General features: G+C 35.0%; 1 protein-coding gene and 1 long non-coding RNA gene across 3 annotated transcripts in view; one reads left to right on the forward strand and one right to left on the reverse strand.

The window, feature by feature from the left end:
- The window catches only part of IA-2 (tyrosine phosphatase IA-2), a 176,482-nt gene that overhangs the window by 10,927 nt on the left and 143,923 nt on the right, over positions 1-21,632 (reverse strand). Inside the window, exons 15-18 of one of the 2 annotated variants that reach the window (XM_089634798.1) lie at positions 18,182-18,333; positions 16,308-16,362; positions 15,105-15,326; positions 13,160-13,378 (exon numbers count right to left, since the gene is read on the reverse strand). In XM_089634798.1, coding sequence (XP_089490924.1) covers positions 13,160-13,378; positions 15,105-15,326; positions 16,308-16,362; positions 18,182-18,333 — 648 coding nt within the window. The remainder of the gene's footprint in view (positions 1-13,159; positions 13,379-15,104; positions 15,327-16,307; positions 16,363-18,181; positions 18,334-21,632) is intronic. The other variant, XM_089634799.1, reaches the window with a different exon arrangement.
- LOC149421456 (uncharacterized) lies at positions 9,842-11,505 on the forward strand. The gene is made up of 2 exons (XR_016302500.1): positions 9,842-10,220; positions 11,345-11,505. It is a non-coding gene; the product is annotated as an uncharacterized LOC149421456 (long non-coding RNA).

A 21,632-nucleotide genomic window follows, 5' to 3' on the forward strand; every position in this document is an offset into this window, starting at 1 on the left:
TGGAAATTGATCATTTCCATCTGGAGAGCAGCTTTACTCCTCCCGAAAATATTTGCAGCTTCATTGCTCCATTCATCACCGGGATGCAGTGAGTCAATGTTACTGAGAATTTCGAAGACAGTCTCAATTTTCTTAAAATATGTGAACCTATTTTGTGCGGACCTGTTAACATAAGGTTCGCATAAAATAGGTCGGCGGTCCGGATACGGACCGCGGTCCGCGATTTGGTGACCCCTGCTCTACACCAATGACATACCCTGAAAGTTTATTCCATAGACTTTCGGAGTTTTTCATTGGTGGATATAGTTAGGCAATCATGTGACGTCACAATATTTCGGTTTCAATATTCGATCGGAGTTATACCAATACATCCTGGTGTAAGACCAACATTCAGAATTGAAACGTTACTTGAAATGGCTTTAAGTTGCCTGAAACAGACTAGAATATTATTTTTTCAATGATTAACTAATGTTTATAAGACAAGGTATAACAAATTATTATAAGCAATAATTAGTCTCCTGAAATTTTAGAATTAGATTTGTTACATCCATATCCACGAATCTCTTTTCTATTCCATATATTTAAGCTTTAGCTTGCAAATCGAGTATTTTTAGCACAAGAAGGGCAAAAGGGAGTATTTGAAATGAGATTATTTCAGTAAGAATGATTTTAGCCTTTTCATTAAAACTCAACTTGTATATGTATAGTTGCATCTGAGTAGTTGACCAACTGATCATTTTAATTCTACCGCGGAAAATACACACTAAATCTTTTTTTCATATTTTATTAATTTTGATATAATTGAGTTAACGCACTTTACCCCCGGACAACCCGAATTTTATCAAAAAATACAATTGATATCACAACCTCCAGACTGAAAAGCCGTTATATATGAATGCACAAAAAGTTTTCATTTGTTCATACCAGACCTCTAGTTGTTTACACTAGCCAACTGCGATTAAAACGAATTTAACTCATTAAATAGTGACAATTTAATTATTTTGCTTTTAATAACACGTAGCTCCGAAATTATTAATTTTGCCACAGTTTTGCCGTGTACTAGTTATTATGAATCATCCGATTTTATGTCCGGGTTAAATCTTTCCCATAGGAAAAACTAAACCCTTCCACACACTTTTCCACAAATGATCGTCTAGTCAATCAGCATTATGCAAGTGCATTATAAAAGTAAAATAAATACAAAACAATACAAGAACAACACGTCAACTCACCAGATATCAAATGGGAAAATAATTCAACGACTCCAGATATTTTCATATCATAGGGTTCGGCTCGGTAGAACTCCTAACAGGGCCTATAAATCCTACTGATCTCTCAACATAAATATTTAAAAAATCTTTTGTTATCCTTCATGTATTTAAAATTACAGATTTTTGCATTTTTATGTATAAATTTTTTGATAGATCTAATCCGCCAAATTTTTTAATGAGAGAGCTAGGTATAATGCCAGTAGCCGAAATAACGACTGGTAATATTTTTAATGATACCATTTAGCCCAGTCAATGAAGGTTTTGTGTCGGAACTAATTCCCCGGAAGCTGAATTTTTCACAGATGTTAGAAGACTTTTAGACATGAATTTTTACAAAAGTCCCCAACTTTCCCCCTTGTGCTTCCTTCCCCACCCCCCCTTGAATATATTTTTCAAAGCCTTTCGGAATACGCTAATATCTCCTTAATGGTTTTATAAAATCAGATTATTTTTTTTTTTTTAGTTTCTTATTAGTTATTCTAAAAAATTGTATTCTTTCATTTTTGCAAGAAAAGCTATACAATCTCTACAATTTATTAGTAAAGGAAAAATATCAGTTTTTAAAATAGTATTTCAGAATATATTTGCACATAACTTTTTTCTGAGCCTGTTAATGAAAAAAAATAAATCAACAAAACTTGTAGACAATATTTTTAACTATAAAATAATGTATATAATGATGGGTTTTAATTTATAATAAGGCACCTAGGCTGTTAATAAGGAGCACGGCGCGCAGCGGCTCGAACGCGCAGCGGTTCGCAGCGCAGCGAGAAATTACAAAAACCTTAGGAAAATAATGATTAATTCATGTGTTTGCTTTTTTTATAACAAATTCATCTAACTTTGAAGTTTTATTGTTATTTACCAGTTTTAGTTCGGAGGGGAGGGGGGGAATATAAATATTTTCCCCTGCCCAATGAAGCGCTTTCATTATCCACCAACCGCCGTGCCCCGGTCTGGCTAAACAGTCATATTATGTTGTATGATTGTTTGTAACTTATTATTTAAATAAGCCAAAAATACCTACAACAGCGTAGGACTACCCTTTCACAACATTAAAATATTGCAGACCTTATGTTATGGCGAAGTTCTGAAAAATCTTTTGTGGAAATTCTCACTTGTTTTATTATGTGCACCTATCAACAATAAAATACCGAAACAACAAATCACTTAAAATAGTGCATAGATCTAAAATGGTTTACTTTCAAACAAGCTTCTTAAAATATACCTCAAAAAATATTATAATGAAAAAACGGTTTGTAAATTATATTATATACTTATCAATATTATCTATGACAAAATTAGGCAAATATTTAAATAATTTTCTAGTCAAGAGAGTCTTCCATTTATTCGTCATACTGGGGTGTGTTCAGACATGATAATCCGTTACGGTTATAGCACATGCCAGAGCAGGTAAATCCAGATTTTCTGCAGCCACAGTAATTTCCACATCCAGACTTGCAGGAACAGTACACCATAGAAACAAGGTCATCAGGAGCAAATGATTTCAAAAATTTCTTCTTTCCACCATTCTCATTTAAATTTTCATACCTCCATCCCCAGTTTATAGGGTTTAGTTTGTTTCCTAACCAAAACTGTACTTGCAAATAAACTCTCAACAAATGTTGATGACACGATTCTGAAGTCGGTGGTAGTTTTGCCAAGTCAAATTTAGTTTTAAAAGCTGATTTTGTCGTTAGTCTGGTAAACTTATAGTATTGAGCTTCGTTTCAATTAGAGTAGCTACCAAGACCATACATGGCGAGAGCGAATTTTTCTCCATTTTGCCACAAGTTCCCTTCAGTTGCATCTTTTTCCAGAAATGCCTCAGCTGCGTGTTTTGCTTCGGGATTGTTTTTCATCATGTCAACAACTTTTATCTTTCCTAACCCATATAAAGATAGGGTCGTATCACACCCCGTAATGGCATGGGTAAATAGCATGTGTTTTCGAATATCTTTACGTAACATTATAGGTTTCTCTATGATGTAGAAAGTTCTTGAAGGGGGCTATCCACCAACATCTTTACAGAAAAAAATAGATTTTCCTTCAGGAGCAAGACTTACAAGTAATACCAAAAGATCACTATCCGTGCCAACAACAATCACTTTTGAGAAGATGTTGAGTTGTTCGATGCCGGTTAGTACAATGTCAATATCGGCATCACCTGCGGCCGTGACTGTTTACAAACCAGATTCACTAAATTCATGACACAGTGCTTCAATCATTATTTTTGTTGTTTTTCTTATTATATAAGAAAGCTTCCTTCTTAGTCAAACAACGTGTAGTGCAGTTTAATTCAATATCGTACGATGAGTTGTTAGCCGACCTTCGTCTTTGCTCTTCATATTTTACAGTTGGTTCTTCAGGGTATCCATCGAAAACGACAATAGAATGTTTGCCAAATGTAGTATGGACGAAACGTGAGTATGATTTAATGATGTCTCCGTAAGTAGTTTAAGTTTGCCAAACAACAGAGTGTAGGAGGTATCCCCCATCGATGACTATTGCAGCATTTTCCAAATCAACTTCGTCATGAATACTTTCGATAAATACTTATATAATATAATCGTCATACATGATTTTGTTCCTTTACGAAGGGAGACTTCATCAAAAATAGAAGGGGTCTTGAAGCCAATTCATTTCCTAAGTAGGTTTAAAGCTTGCTAGGACTATCACTAATGCACAGTATTCTGTTAAATAGCTGCTGGGGGTTTACTGCAGCTTGTCTCGTCCTAACAGTTGCGGATTTGAATCTTGCTGGGTAGTCACCATGTCTTTCCTTTTCAGTCGTATATCTCCAAAAGTACATCCTTTCATTTTTTGCATACATGCCAGGCCCACCTCATAAGCGTTATCACAATTGACACTATTATCCGAAATAAACCCTGAAGATAAAGACACCAGCTCCCCCAAGAGCTTGGTGAACGGGGTGTGCTGTCTTAGCCATGATATATATTTTCCTATATCTAGCTAATCCCTTTTCTTCCGTGATTCGCGCAGTTCAACATGCTGTTCAGTAAAATTAAATTCTATACCGATGAATTCTTCAATGCTCTGTTGCACTTTCACGCAGTAAGTGGTTCCAAGTTTCCACTTTGACAAAGCGCTGTCAGTGATTTCGCGTCCAAGTGTCAAACCTCCTACTGACTTCATTGGTCGCATGAGACACTGCTCGATGATCATGTCCGTCCACGTACCGGACCAATATCTGTCGCTTTTTCTTATTGTAAAGTACCCATTTTCAGTGAATAGTTTATATTCTTCTTTAGTTATTCTTGATTCGAGTTGCAACATACTTTGAACGTACATATGTGCTGATTTCGCGTATGGTAAATGTCCTGCCGGGTGGAAAAATGGAAGCATATCAACAATAGTATTTAGGTGCATTTTCCGATTCCCGGACTTCTCTGCAAATATAAATCTAAGCTTGAGGTCGATGCAATGTAGAAGGTAAAGCCACAACTTGGCAGTCCTACTCGATGATTCCTTAATCCTGCCTTCATTTGCTTCAGTATATGAAATCGTCTCTTTTACATTGTCATCATTATTAACCTCCTCCATATTTTTTTCCACGTAACACGTAAAATCTTGATACATATTTTCTATTTGTCTTAATTTCCTATCAATATCTCGGTATTCTTCTCTGATTACGTGAACAAGAGACGCTGCTGATAAAGTGTAGGCTCTGTTTGCCCGAGAATATTCATGTCCCTGAAGCATCTGGGTTACTGTTGAGGACGCGTAAACTGATTCCCATAAATTTCCCACATACCTTTATTTAAATAATAAGTTACAAACAATCATACAACATAATAGGACTGTTTAGCCAGACCGGGGCACGGCGGTTGGTGGATAATGAAAGCGCTTCATTGGGCAGGGGAAAATATTTATATTCCCCCCCTCCCCTCCGAACTAAAACTGGTAAATAACAATAAAACTTCAAAGTTAGATGAATTTGTTATAAAAAAAGCAAACACATGAATTAATCATTATTTTCCTAAGGTTTTTGTAATTTCTCGCTGCGCTGCGAACCGCTGCGCGTTCGAGCCGCTGCGCGCCGTGCTCCTTATTAACAGCCTAGGTGCCTTATTATAAATTAAAACCCATCATTATATACATTATTTTATAGTTAAAAATATTGTCTACAAGTTTTGTTGATTTATTTTTTTTCGTTAACAGGCTCAGAAAAAAGTTATGTGCAAATATATTTTGAAATACTATTTTAAAAACTGATATTTTTCCTTTACTAATAAATTGTAGAGATTGTATAGCTTTTCTTGCAAAAATGAAAGAATATAATTTTTTAGAATAACTAATAAGAAACTAAACAAAAAATAAATAATCTGATTTTATAAAACCATTAAGGAGATATTAGCGTATTCCGAAAGGCTTTGAAAAATATATTCAAGGGGGGGTGGGGAAGAAAGCACAAGGGGGAAAGTCGGGGACTTTTGTAAAAATACATGTCTAAAAATCTTCTAACATCTGTGAAAAATTCAGCTTCCGGGGAATTAGTTCCGACATTGGGTCTTTTTTTCCCTTCATTGACTGGGCTAATTATTATTTTTTTTTAAACTATGTATCCATGGAAAAACCCAGCGGGCATACGTCTTATCTTGGTTTTCTTATCACATAAAAAATGTAATAAATTTAAATGTAAATATTATATATTTTTAAATATTCTGTACATTTTCAGAGGTTAAAACAGTAAGTTTTGCATAATTAACAAGTTTTTTTTTATATGTTTATTTTTAGGTATTTACGTTCTGTTTTTACACCCCACAATGTATGGATTCGTAATTTAAAGTATCTGTAGCATAAAGAGTGTAATGATCTGCCCTTTCTTACTTTTCCTTCTCTTCTTTCTACGATAAATTTTCTTTAAGTCCCATAGGTAACTTTTCCATAAAGCTTTGGTTATGTATATACCCGGGGTAGGAATATCCTCCCTGCCGTCTTTACAATCCTTTGCTCCTCTCTTTATTACACACCCCTTCAACTGTGTACATCCTAGTTTGTCTACGTGACGTACGACCTTGAACGTACTAATTTCACGTGACGGTTCAGTATAAAAAGGCTTCACCGAACGTTGTGTTGGTTTTTTGTTTCTCGGTATAGAAACCTAGTTATCTATGTATGTGTGGTATCCCTCGGTTCTTTTGAGATAGAGTGAGTTGAATCCATTACCGCTGTGTTTTAAAGCTATTTCATAAACCTCATTTTCTAAGTCGCCTGCTCCCCAACTAGCTACGCGATTCTATCTATCGTAGGGTAATGTGAATATAATAAAGTGTTAGATTTTATTTATGTGATATACATACGATAAATTTATGGTGTTAGTTGTCGGCGCCATCCATGTATATATTTTGGGAGGGAAGGGAGAGGAACGGGAATGAATTTTTTCAAATTAAAGTTGGCTCCTCCTCTTTACCAAACAAAACCGATGGATGATGATTTGAACAAGGCGATCGATATCTGCGTGTCTAGATATCACAACCGGCCGGGTCTCCCCTTGTTCCAAATCGGCAACCGTCACGCCAGAATAAAGAAAAACAGGTCTCATCACCAATTTCAGAATTGCCCCAACCTCATGCACCTCCAGGAAAATCTACTTTACTGAGTGTAGAAGGGGAAAACCATGACATCCCTTGTCACGAATCTAGTCGCGAAAATGTGACACGTAAGGTCCTAAGTTACGCGCCACCTCCAGAAAACGTTGTAACTTCCTCGTCGTCGGGAATTTACATCCCTTTCTAGGTCAATAACATAGATAACACACGACGATCTTGTCGACATTTAGCCTGCTTTTATCGATAGGTTGTGTGCCTACCCATTCAGCCAATTATCATGTGAGATATATGTAAGGTTTACTCGAAATGCCAAATTTAGGATGAGGACTGTCTGTATTTTAATATTTGGTTCCAGTAATTATTTTATGAGGTTACTAGCATCCTCGTGTATTAGGTATGAGTAACTTCTACTGAATACCTATCCTCTCAGGTAGGTATAAACGGATAATTGGTTTGATTTTTGCATTTAATTTAAAGAAGCTGCCTACCTCTCGAAAGGTACCTGTTGAGAAAAGTTGTTCGGTTGGTAGTTTTATTTCGGAGATTACCATCTCCCTCTTTTGACTCTAGATTTGTCTTTGTGCATCCCAATTTGTAAATTAGAAAGTCAAACAATAGATGAAAAGTATTAAATTTTGTTCTGTCTGGTTGCATCCGATCGCTTTCTATTCGGGCGGTCATACGCTAGCAAAACTTCTCCTTCGACTGACTGTACACTGCCGTAGCCTAAACGCCTCTATCCCTCATAGTGTTCGCTGTTTCAATTGTACGCCAGTGTTGTGGTAGGTACCCTGTAGATAGGTATTTTTATACTGCGAATTTATATTGGTTGGCCTAATTTGTAATAGGTATTTAATGTTTCGTCGGCGATTCAATACCTACCGCAGGGACAACGTCATGATTTAATTCGTAATGTTTTAAAAGAATAACAGATCGGCAAGTAGGTAAATTCTCGATATGACCCTCGGTCCAAGGCGTTCCCCTAAAACAAAAGTTATCGGCCTACATATGAAAGGTCGTTGGCCCGTCTCTCGCTCACAGCTGATTGACAGTTCGCCTAGCACATTCCTTTTAATGATAACATTATTTGGGCGGCAGGTGTCGTAAACTTAGTTCCTGTACCTCGGTTGTATCCGTCTTTTAAAAGGGTCCTCTGGAATTTAATAAATAATATTAAAAAACTCACCCAGTTAGTCATCTCTCATTCTCAGCGTGAAGCTTACCTGGTTACACTATATAGCTAAATCAGTTTAATTTTCGATCTCCTCCCTATTGGCTCCTTTCCTCATTTAAGCGAAATCCTTGCAATTTGTTCAAATTTTGGTCCCCTCCCTACGCCTTTAAAAGGGTAATTAAATAATTCTGTAAATAAAATTGTACCTCCCTAATCTCTGTCAGGATTCGAACCCGAGTTTATGATTTGTTTGATTCTCTGGTTTTCGGTCTCCGTGGATAGAATGCCATCTCGCCAAATCAATTCCTCCCTAGCCCGATTAAAAAACTTCCTGCCTTTAAATACGTTCACTCTGTTTTAAAACACAATTATTATTATTATTATTTTCATGTTTTTAAGACAAGCAATCTAGTTCGAACTGTATACGAAATCACGCTTAAATCAACACAACTTTATAACACAATCGCGATTGCACAACACCTTGCGCCCCTGAGGTGGTTTTTTCACAAAACGGCGCTCTACAAATTATCCAATTATTATTATTGTCATTATTATTAATTGTATTCTCACTGAGTCCAACCACTTTCACTTCACACAAACACCGGTTCAATAATATTTCACTTTAATTCAAAAACCAACAAAGTTTTCTAACACCATCTGAATTCACTAATTAACTGTCATCTCACACATCACTTCTGATTTGTATTCATTTCTCGTGGCTGTCAACGTACCCAAGTTCAAAAACCGACTGCGTGTATTTCTTTCTTCCTTCCCGTGGGAACGTGTTTACGGCCTGCCTGTCAATAAATCTTCTCATATTCTAAACAAATTTTTTTTTTGGAGTACGTTTGTCTCGTTTATTTTATGTGAGTATTCAATTCGTCACAAGAGTACAAGGCAAAAACAACAACTTTTCAGGAGAGCGATTTTTAATTTATAAACACATATGTGATGTTTTTATTTTGATACCACCTGAAGATATTGTCTCGGTAATTGAAAAAATTAAAAATCTTTTTTTTACTTATAATCTTTGTACCTAGAATTTTAGATAATCAATCACCTGAAAGCGCCCTCGATGTGATTTTGCACAAAAACGGCGCTATACAAATCATATAAATATTATTATTATTATTTACTTAAGATTCGCCTTTGTGTAGGTACTATCCCATTATTACAGTAGACGCACGACACGGGAACACCTGCCATATCTTAAATCTCTGTTAACTATGTGGTAATATTGGCGTTTGTTTCAGGAGATGATTCCGGGAGTCGACATTTTTGAAGATCATACCTGCTCCCAATACATATTCGAGTGTGTTTTTATTTACATTTATTTTCAAAGATGACTGCGATGAGTTTTTTGGAATTTTAGACTCTTTTCTTTATACACACGCAATGATTTTACTTTTGATAAAATTTTTAATTTAACACGGTTTTCTTTTTTTTTAAATTTCATTGTCTTACTTTTAGCGGCCTCCTGCACCAGATTTCACTGTCTTACATTTAGCGGTCTCCTGCAGCAGATTTCAGTGTCTTACATTTAGCGGCCTCATGCAGCAGATTTCCTGCTTTGCAGGATAGATTCTATTTTTGAATAATATCATAAACAACCATAATTGTATTATTTGTTTTAATACATAATATACCGTGTTTCAATAGCACCAGTAGGTTATTTTGACAAAAATTTAATTTCCACAAAAAGACTGCAGACTTGTCAACGAATCAATTAAAAAAATACTGATAACCTTTCCCATACGGATCAAATCCATAAATGTAAGATATCTGAAATGTTACATATGTGTATGTAATTGATTCGTAGAATTTGCAAGAGAGAGCATAACAAAACAATTATCGTTGTAGTCAACATTGTTCCTGACGTCTTTTTCGTGCAAAGTAAATAGTAATAATGATTTTAAAGTCACCCGTTTTAGTGGTCTTGTTCCTTTGCGTTCTATCTTCGTTGGTAGTGTGTGACATTGCTGACGAAATAAGAAAATTGTTAAGAATTGCGGATAAGTTCGTCGGTGAGAATGCGCCTGAGTTAGCTTCAACCATCGCGAAGTTCGTAGGAAGTGTTCCGCGAGGGGGCAGGGGAAAAGATGCTGATGATAGAGAATTCGATAAAATGGGTACCGGTGGTGGAGATAGTGATTAAACTACGTATAAATAAATACCAGTTTTATGGGAAAGATGGGGAAACGGGTAAGTTCTCATGGAATATCTATCTAATATACTTTTAGGCCTGGAAGAGAGGTAAGCCTGTTGCGCTTTGTTCTGGGTTCAAAGTTTACAGGTTGCGTTTTGCCCGTTTGCACATAATTGTTTTAGTTTTTTTATAGTGAATACCTCACAAGAGTCCCAACTGCTCCCGTCTGGAGCCAGTGAGACTATGGCATCCCCAATTGGGGGATGTTGTGAGGCTGAAGGTAAGTGGGGAAGGGAAATAGGAAGGTGGGGAAGTACCTGGCTATTCAGATCTAGTCACTAAACACGGCTAAAGCCATTTGGAGCAACGGTTATTCTCGGTTATTCAACACAAAACACAAGTTCTGAAATTTTGCCCAGAACAAGCTACACCTATAAACATAAATGTAAACTCTAATAATAAAATCGAATCTTCCCAAACTTGTTTACTGTTTTTAATACAACTAGATTCAAATATAAACTGGAAAAAAATAGTATAAAAAATCAGTAGCTTTTCTTTTGTTCTAGGCACACAAAAATAATGAATATCGATTGAGTAATCTATGGGTACGTTTATTAAATGATTAAATACGTAATAGTTATTTGGGGAAAATCAGTAGGTAAACGTAAAACATGTTTTTACTATCCAAAAGAGAAAGATGAATCACAAATTCAGCCCTTTTAAAAAAAAAACTTTACATGATTTTTTTTTCTTATTTGCATATTACGTATACCTACTTTACTTCTTGTTTATTGGGTTAGTTATAAGAAATAGGATGTACCTATAAGCTATACACTTTGTACTTCCCGATTATTTTGTAGATTTTTTTTTTAGTTTGAATTTTTTTGAGAATTCTCGGTGCTGGAAAATCAATCATAAATAGCTTCGTCCACACTGTGCGAGGCAAGCCGTGCGAGGCAACTTAGAAGCGCACGCCTCGCACGGTGTACACCGCCGCGTCCACACGACACGAGGATTGCCCTTGTTTGGCAATCACCTATTAATCAGGTCCACCCTCCCCTTCTACACCAATTTTGTGGACCAGAGGTCGAAACATAGTGTCGCATTCCTATTAAAAAAATAATCAAATATGTTAATTTTAGAGACTAGGTTCGATTATAAATTTCATATGTCTTTTCAGATAAAAGCTGCATAAGTGATAACCAAAATAATCTCTGGAAAAAACATTGAAGATTTGAAGAACATCCGCAAAAAAACTACCATAAAAAAGACAGAAAATTGATTAATAAAAAAACTGTGATTTATGTTTTTTATCCTAATAAAATGTTTTTTCTCGACAAATTTATGATTTTTAGTTTGCAACCTGTATTGTGTTCCTACATTTACTTTCCATTTATTTAATTTCCTAAGCTTGATCAAATGAGAGATGGAAAGAGAAGTCGGAAAAATATTCACCTTTTATGGCAAGTAATTGAAAAGATAGGACAATAAAATATTACATATTTGTAATAATCATTTACTTTGTGGCTCGTCAGAATTTTAAATTAACAGTTTTAATATTCTCCTGACGAATGAAGGGTGCTTCCGAAACCGGTAGAGTGTAATTAAAATTAAAGTGGTCTAAAACAAATTTATATATTTTTATTGTACATAAAATATTAATTTGCATATTATTAGAAGCATCATCGCTGCACCAAGTAGAGAAGGAACTAGTACGCTCATTTGTTGAGCTGGCCACAAAAATAAATGGTAAGTAATAAAAACACTTTCAAAGTTAACGAAATATTTCATTTACATTTTATTTTTGCACTTTCAAAATTACGCAGGTACCCTTGGAAGTGCAATGCACGCTAGGGAATAAAGTAAATAAGATGGAATGTAAAATGTAAATTATTGAAGAGTCACTTAGCTAAATGCTGATATGATTGCTGTAAATTTGTACTGTAACTGGAATGAATGTTCTTTTAAACAATAAAAAAAAAAATGTTTATAAATAATATGGAATATAACTAGGTACTGCAATAGTTTGTATGCTGGTGTGTATAGGCAATTAGAGCGTCTCGGGGGTAACGGTTATACCCCCTGATTATACCTATAAAAAATATGGAATATAACTAGATACTGCAATAGTTTGCATGCTGGTATGTATAGGGAATTATAGTGTCTCGGGGGTAACAGTTAGACCCCCCTGATTATACCTATAAATAATATTGAATATAACTAAGTACTGCAATAGTTTGTATGCTGGTGAGTATAGGCAATTAGAGTGTTTCGGGGGTAACGGTTATACCCCCTGATTATACTTAAATAAAATCTTCAAAATCGAGGTTTCGTATTCACTTGTTTTCTCCTCCAAAATTGAAACGATTTTTAGGTTTTTTTTTCACCAACTGTATCAGAAGAGAATATTCTATGACTGTAGGTTTTGCTTTAAAAAATACATTGTCAACTTTGTATATTGAACATCTGTTGATAGAAGTGACTTATCAAAATAAGCAAAACGTAGGGACGTGGTAGTAGTCGATATCTATATTATATTAAAAAATATTTTCACTGGTGTCAAAATTCAAAGAGGAAATGTGTTCAACTTTTAATCAGTACCGTTAAACATAATTGCTGATATGTTGATGCCAGGAGTTGTAGCATAGGTCGTCTAATCACTAATAATGACCGGTCAGTGGTTGAGTGGGCATAGCGCTTGGGTCTCACCCGAGCGTCGCGTGTTCGATTCCTCGTCTGGCTAAGTCCTCCATCACAACACAAGCAACATTTTCCGCTTTCTGTGGTGGTAGTAGGAGATTTTCAAACATTGTTGGGTTATTCGTAACCCGGGAATGTTTGTCTTTCTTTGAAAAAAAAAAAAAAAAAAATGTTAGGCCTTTATCGTGTTAATGCGTGTTCACTGCTTTCTTCACGGGTTTTTGTAGACCAGGGAAATTAGAGTGGAGTTCACGAGATTATTTTATGTACGGTAGTGTGTGCTTGGTGATCTTACCTCGTAGATGTGGTAGGTCTGCGATCCCTCCTCAGGCCAGTAGCGGTGGCAGAGCGTAGTGCCGCCCTCGGTGAGGCGGGTCAGCATGACAAGCACCACGGAGCCCTGTTCCCATACCAGCTGCCACCAGTCGGCGGCCGTGTCGGCCAGGGGGCCCTGCGCGGCGATGTATGCGGGGTTGCGGGGGTCGTGGTCCGTCTTGGGGAGAGATTGCAAACGCTGCATGTTAATAATAATTGAGGTTAAAATTCCACACACTAGAATCCTTCCCACTTGGACTTATATGGGTGTCCCTTCTGCAGAATGCTTATCGAAATTTCCTCTAAATGTAGCAATATTACATAGGCATATTTTTTATTTTATTTAAAGAAAGCAAGACAAAAATATATATTACAGTAAATCATAAAATAAAATACAGAAAAGTTCTAATAAACTACTTTTCAGTAGTTTGTTGATGGCAACTTTTCACATAAAAAAAAAAAAAAAACTTATTTTACTTAATGACAACAGAGATAACAATAAAAAATAACAATTTGTTTTAAAAATATAAAAACATATACACAACAGTGATAGTATCTACCTATAGTTTGTATTGGACTCTAATACAAACTATTTCTTTCAGCGAGCCAATTTTTCAACATAATATTTGTTTTTACATTTGTAATTTTTTTATTTCAGCAGGTAACATATTTAAGCAACTAGGTATCTTGTAGTCCAGTGTTCTTTGTCCATATTTGTTTAAATGCTTAGGTACAATTAGTCCTTCATTTATCGTAAAACGAGTATTGTAAGTGTGGTCCAGTCTATTTATGTATATAGGGCTATTCATATGCTGAAATATAATTTTATACCACAGAATTGATCTTACTGAGAAAATTTTAAGATTCTGATAAAGGTATGGAACATTATGCCTTTGTTCGTATAAACTTTTATGAGCTAATAATTTAAGTAGTGAATTTTAAACTGATTGAACATGGTATATATTTGTTATATTTAAAATACTTCTAACTTCTGAAGTTTCTCTACATTCTAATGGTAGTATTCTACATTAGCGCCTCCTAGCAGCACGAGTTGGTTTTCGTTCATATATTTTCTTAATTTAGAGCTAATAAAGTACAGATCTCAAATTTAAAAAAATAATATTAGGTAACCTTTATTTACGACTTTACCGCTTTTTTGCTCATACGTAAAAGTAGTGCTCTTGAGGTGATTTTGCACAAAAACGGCGCTATACAAATCATCAAAATATTATTTATTATATTAAAGCGGCTATTAGGTATGTACAGTTTTAAGTTGACCACCGCTACCAAGTAAGATAAATTCAATTATTTTCCGCAATAAGGAACTTCAATGAAAAATATTATGGCTTAAAAAATATTCACATCAACAAACTCTGATTATGAAGTTTTAAAAATTATTATTATTTTGTTAAATTTATTTATTAATCTTAGCGATACAAAATGTAACCAATTTTATATAACAATAATGTTAAAAAGGCGGAGAATCATCGTGTGCTGTTTTTTATCATTGCGCTATATTTGTGTACGAAATAGTCAAAGATGGTACTTTGTAATAATTGTGTAGAGTAATGCTAGTCTCACATGAGCGCTATACTCTCATAATAAATGTGGTCTTGGCCTGTTTCATCATATCGCTCGCCACAGGTACATTATAGCAAGCGATATTATGAGAGTATAGCGCTCGTGTGAGACTAATCTCATTTAATCTGCATTTTTCAGATTTTCACTTGGAATCATCTTGTGAGGCAATGTTGAATTAAGCGCGGCAGGAAGACTTTATAAATTATAAGCAGCTTCATCAGTGTAGTGTTGAGTTATCTCATATAAGATTCACTGCGAATGTCTCATACAAAAACGTGAGGTGTTACCGAGTACCTAGAAAGAGCAGTTGAATCTATGAAACAGTCTATTATACTCAGACTCACAATGGTAGAAGCGTTGATATAGTCCTCGCTGGTCAGGTTAGTGACATCGTTGAGTACGAGACGCGCGTGGTCGTATGGCAGCACACCGGGGGTCCTGTTCTTGGCTTTGTTCTCAGGTTTCTCGGCCGCAGTTGTGGCACAGGGCTCCGCCTCGTAGGCGCAGAGCGCGCGCCACTCCTGCTCCAACCTGTCCTTGTTCTTCAGGTGGTCCTCCATGTAGGTCTGCACAAAGGTAATATAGTCTTTTATATTATCAATCTGTACGCGTAAGAAAATATTGCTATTAAATTATTAGATAGTTATTTGATGAAATGGGTGGACTTGCTTTGGCAGTGGTAAAGCACCCCGCATCATAAGGATCCAAGTCGGAAGGCTCGGCCGTTCGACCATCCTTTCCTTAAGCCAAGACCATTTTTCGATATTTTCTACATGTTTCCTTCAAGTCTGTGGGCCCCTATTTATAGCCATGCTCTCCTAATGACAATTAATTTGTGTTCAAAGGAAAACTATAATTTGTAAGGCTTTAAGGATTATCTATCTACCTCTAAAAGAAGATTATCCCGGTGTTGGTTTGTTCTTTAAATAAATCTACAGTTTTATTCCGAGATTGATTTTGCACTTAAACTTAACTTAAAAACTGAAACAGGAGGGTCACGTCCATTAGATATTTCTAAAAACAACCCCCCTTAACCCCAATTTTCCACTCCTTACCAGAATTTTGATTTGATGAAATTTTGCACACTTGACATTCAACACATTATGACTAAAATTACTGTATAGGTACATCATCTCTCTGTGTAAAGTCTGGCGACACCGGGGCTTCCGGTTGTATTATTATATAATTGATTTGCGTACAAAATATGAAATAAAATACGTTAATTTTTCGAAGAAAATTTCTTCTGAAAGCTTATCACTTTTTGATTTATTTATATTATTATTTATTTTATTAAAACACAAATTACTTTGTTTACGTCACTTTATTATATACAACCTCTACATGTTTCGTGAAAGTTATTTGTGTTTTAATAAAATAAGTTATTTGTGGGGTGTTTTTCCATGAGTTTATCTCTATAGAGATAAATTTTACGCTGTTTTTGTAAATTTACAAAAATTTTGTTAAAGACAAAACATGAACTTTTAAATGGAGTTTTTTGGTAAAGTTAAAATGATCTAGTTTTATAATTATATTGAGTCAAGACTTACTAAAACCATGTGTCCAGTAGAAATGTCCATGTTCGTTAGTGCTGGTTCTTCACTCCTGAAATGAAATAAGAATTTTAGGTTCTGATTAATATTATTTTTTTTATATTAAAAAAAATCACTAGAAACATAGTATTCAGTTTAAATGCTCTCCTGAAAAATAATCGTTTTGCAACATTTGAGGTTTTTATCCCAATGTCTTCTATTAAGCTTACCGATCTTTTTATTGTTATTTTTTTGTAAGCTAGCTTATCTTGACACAGAATATCCCTAATGAGACAGGCACAGTAAAAAAAGGTGCAAATATTACATATAATCTTATCAATATACTGCGAAAGTTTGGGGTGATTATTCATGATAACCATGAAAAATGCTAATAAAGTTTTTTAAGCAAAGCAATTCTAATAACCTAAAAATTTAAATTGTTTAGTGTAACCGCAGCTTTACTTATCGTGTTCAAATAACATCTGAGAGGAGTTAGGGGCTTGCCCAGTAACAGCCATTCATTTGGAAACATGTTCCAATTATCGTTTAAAAGATAAATGAGTATAAATTTCCTATTTCATATTGATATATTCTTATAATGTACTTTATATATAATCAATTACCACAACATGGGCATATGCCTAGCTTGGTGGTCTAAATATTCATGACTGTAACAAACAATACACTGAATAAAGAAAAAAAAACAATAAAAAAAACAGAACAGCTGACCGAACGCGAATATATAGTCATATCCTGTTGGCATTTGTTTCTTTCGAGGGGCGTTTCGGCAAAAAGCGACCGCTCTCCCCTCTGAGTCGTTCACACTCGAGGTTCGTTTTGGCGTGCGCGGCGTTTCGGAAAAAAGTTGCCTTTCATTTGTTTTGGGCTTCAGGAGAAAAGCGACCGAGACGCCTCTCTGTCGTAGATCACCTACAGACTACCAAATCATTTCCTAGAAAATCACAGTTAGATTAGGTTAGGTTATATATATTAATTTAATATTTTCAAGATTTTATTTTCTTTAACTGAATTAGTTCGTAGGTAGGTAGGTACTGTACCTAACCCGCACACTGGCAAGGTAAACGGCGTCGCATACTAATTGACATATCGCGTAAGTGACTAAATAAACGAAATTAAAATTAAAAGTGCGTATTTTTCCGTCTCCCCCGACAAAATAAATCATGTTTTGAATCAATAAAGCTAAATCAATTTATTTGAAAGTGAAATATTGCGTTTTACCGTGTATTTTTGTAACCTTTACCACATTTTTTTGTTTAAAAGTTTTTAAATTTTGCGTGTTAATTGAGCAATGCTTTTTCCAAAATAAAACTCTCTGAGACTTTTCAAGAGTGTCGGCGACAAAAACCGTACATACGATATGGGTATCAAATTACGCGTCTAAACCTACACAACCCGAACGGCTCGGTGAAAAAATGATCAGTAAGCTCCTTGGGACTTTTTTTTCTCCAAATATACATTTCTTTTTTTAAATTTTTGTAGACCCACACTCCTTGCTTCATTTTTACCCATTAGTTGCCTTCAACGGGCAAAAAGCTAGTATATAGTAAAATAAATGTGTTGATACGAATGTAAAAATTCCCGCCAAATGAAAAAGTTGTTTTTATTTGGGAACTAATGAATAAAAATCCTATCATTTTGTGCTAAGTTTTCATGAATAATAAATGCCAAAATGTTTCACGGTATGGCCGTAGACTTTTCTGCCACAGACTCAATTTTGCAATAATTTTCGTAAGCAATTGTAAAATATGCATTAACGAGAAAATCGAACTGACGAAACGTCAGTTCGAATCAATACTAGAATTACTCAAGTTATCATTTTGGTAGACTACAGATAAAATTTGTGAAACGTGAAAAAAATGTTGATCTTATACCAAGATGATGTGCTGGATCTTGTGGAGGGAGAGTTGCCGTCAGACTCCCTGGAGAGGGAGGTGATCCTTTGGCCACTGGTCTCCTGCTTTCCCTCTAGTCCGCTCTTCTCGTTCGTGGTCCACTTGCCGGACATGCGAGCTCGGCAAAGATCCTGTAAACAACCAAATAAAGGTTAAAATAGTTTACATAAAGGATTTGTAACAAGGTGTTCGGATCCTTCTACGGGACGGGGCAGAAGTAATTACTCGGTTTTTAGGAAGCATAAAAAACTAATAAACTTAGACACTTTTTTATTATGATCTGCATTTAATACCACTTCAAGATGGCGGCATTCAGCAGCAATACACTGAAGTAGTCTTGTGCTGCTTTTCTTGCATCAACAAATTGCAACAATTGAGGGAAAAGAATTTGGAAGATCTGTAGTTCCAACAAGATGGGGCTACAGGACACACAGTTCACATTTCTATGGTCAAATCGAGATGAATTTTCGCCAACCTTGACAAAATGCCCAGAAAATGCGAGCTTGCGTTTTCCATATTGATTTTATTTAAAACTTTGCTCAAACATTCTTCTTGGCAGTAAAAATGAAGATCTGCAGATCCGCACAAAAAGTGGTAGAACACTATGTGGTAGGGGATTATTGAAAATTACATTTTTACAAAGAAGGTCTAGTAAGGTATCTTTTACTATGTTTTCATTCAGGCTGAATCGAATGAGACTTCTCCTAAGTCGATAGTATCAATATTGGGTGAGATAATATAGGTTTTTAGTAAAGATACAAGAAAATAACGAGGGTTAATCCCACACACAGATATTCATTTCTGCCTCCAAGAAGAATCTATGACCAAAGCTTAGATGAATTCACTAATATTTATATTTATCAAACCGTATATTACCTTATATTACGTGTACCCGCAGTTGCTGGTACACTTTTCAAGATATATATTTCTGTGGTACATTATTTTGATGTATCTCATAAGGTTTAGCCAGAGTTAGCATTGTAAGTTTCAGAAAATTGCCCCATGAGACCTACTGTTCTTTCAGATACAAGTAACAATAACTTCTAAACTGTATATCAAATATGTTCTACCACTGCCAGTTTTGATTCAGGTCTGAAAGGGTTAACCATAAAACGTAAAACAGAACAGTAGCATAATTCCTTACCAAGTTAGCAAGTTGAAGTATAATCTTTCTTTAGTTGATCACGCATGTGGGTTGAAATTTGATAATTGGTGGTTTTCGGATTATGTATTTAGGGCGTCTTTAGAAATCATCAATTATACTATAAATAACTAGGCTTTAGGCCTCCAAAACCCATTACGCTTCGAAGAAAGGCCTCTGTTTAAGTTTCGTGCTTTAACGCAGTGCTTCTCAAACTTCAATACAGCCCTCGCCATTTGTTGAAAAATAAATATTTTCGTGACTTGAAAAATGTTCAGAATTATCATTAATTTATTAAATTTCGAAAAAACATTAACTATCACGATGTCGGAACAGAGTTTTTCTAATTTATTTAAAAAAGGGAATGCAGGCCCTTAACGAATAAATTAACAGGTTTCCTGTTAAATTTTTAGTAAATTTCGAATACATTAATTATCACGATATCGGAACACGTTGACCGTACCATCATCAGGAAACCATGTGTGCTCAAATCATCTTCATCCCAAACTGCAATTTCCTTCAGGTAATTTATAATCTTTGAGCATGCTGTGTGGAGGAGAGAATGTAATATACCCACAAATTAGGTATCGTTGCTTAATCTGAGAAAGGTTATTTTAATTACTGGTTGTTATTGTCCAGCTTTGATTAAGACGAAATAAGATCCTAAAAAAATATCAGTTATGGGCGTGAACGCGCTTTAAGTGGGCGAAGCAAATTAGTTTCACACGCGCTCCGCTTCGGATTAAATATTATAATATTTCGGGGTGCAGAGGAATGAAGTACGTTGGAACGGGGAACACCCGACACCACGAACAGTTCGAAGTCAGAGCAGCGATGAAATCCACTAGATGGTACCCATGAGTAAGGTTTGAACATGAAATGCTTAATAATGGGCGTCTTTCAAACTATGTGAATAGTAATATTAAGTTGAATGTGCATGTTTTAGGTAAATTTCGATAGAAACGTTACCTATTGCAGAAGGAGCTCATGATTTTATGATTTTTATCAGATTTCTGTTACCATACTGCTAGACGGTAGGCAGTAACTTATGACTCGTAACCGACGTGTTCTTCATTGACAGATGTCAAAGCAATACGGTATTCAATCACGAATCATTTTCATAATATCTGATCATAATTATATCTGAATATATTGACAAGATAAATAAAATATCAGTCATTTTCAATATTTATTATTATCGTTTACAAAAAGTTACATAAAACAAATAATTATGTAATGTAAAAAGCATAAGATGCAACTTTTTTTGTATAAAGGCCATCATTTATTATAATATAAGTTAGAAATAATAAAAATAATTTTATATAAAAAACGAAAATAATTATTCAATAAATAGCATTTCGTCGAAATCTAAACGACGCTTTCCAGATTGACGTTCTTTACATCCAATATCTAAGATATGTGGAGGATCACGAACATTCATAGACCTTGTGACTCCAGGATCGATAAGCTCGACAAGAATGCAATCCATTTAAAAATTAGTTAATTTAATAAGCATTTTTTCTTCCCAGAACTTGTCATCTCGAAGTATACGCTCAACTATCTCTAAGTTAGATAATTACAATCATAAAAAGAGTCGTGCTGCGAAATTCTATTTAATACAGTTAAAGAAAAAATATGTCTTCTATTCTCCTTCCTTCCAGAATAACGGGTTTCTTCTCTTCCTGTGTAAACAAAACTTTTACTTTATTTAAGTCAATTTTTTTTTTTTTAAATTTTTTTTATTAAAAGTATACAATACAGAATATAGTATATTATATAAAGCATTGTACTCCCAGGAGTTAATAAACTCATTGCGGGAATGATACGCATTACATGAAACATATAGCTGTATGTATTAAATGGACATATGATGGGATATACACAACATTATTATTTCAGATAGTCATTAATAAGATGAAGTTTGAGCATGTTAGTTTGGGTCTTTTTACATTGACTTGCACATTTGATCTCGTTGGGTAGTTGATTATATTTTGTGTGAGCTATGTGTTCCAGGGATCTTAGTCCATATTTTGATGATTTGATTTTTGGTATATGCAGTTTGTTGTGATTTCTTGTGTTGTGTTGGTGTACGTCGTAATTGTAATAGAGTATAGTGTTGGAATGTGCCGAGTGTTGAATTACTTGTAATATAGTTTTCGTTATTTCAAAAGTGGGAATGGTATTAAAAGGAAGTATTTGGGTGTTTCTGTAGATGTCTTTGACATGTGTGTCCCAAGGTAAACTGAAAATATTTCGCAGGGCTCTATTTTGGACGACTTGGACTTCTGA

This window comes from Hesperophylax consimilis, chromosome 8, assembly GCF_061612785.1.
Source record: "Hesperophylax consimilis isolate HC1 chromosome 8, BYU_Hcon_1.0, whole genome shotgun sequence".
NCBI lineage: Eukaryota > Metazoa > Arthropoda > Insecta > Trichoptera > Limnephilidae > Hesperophylax > Hesperophylax consimilis.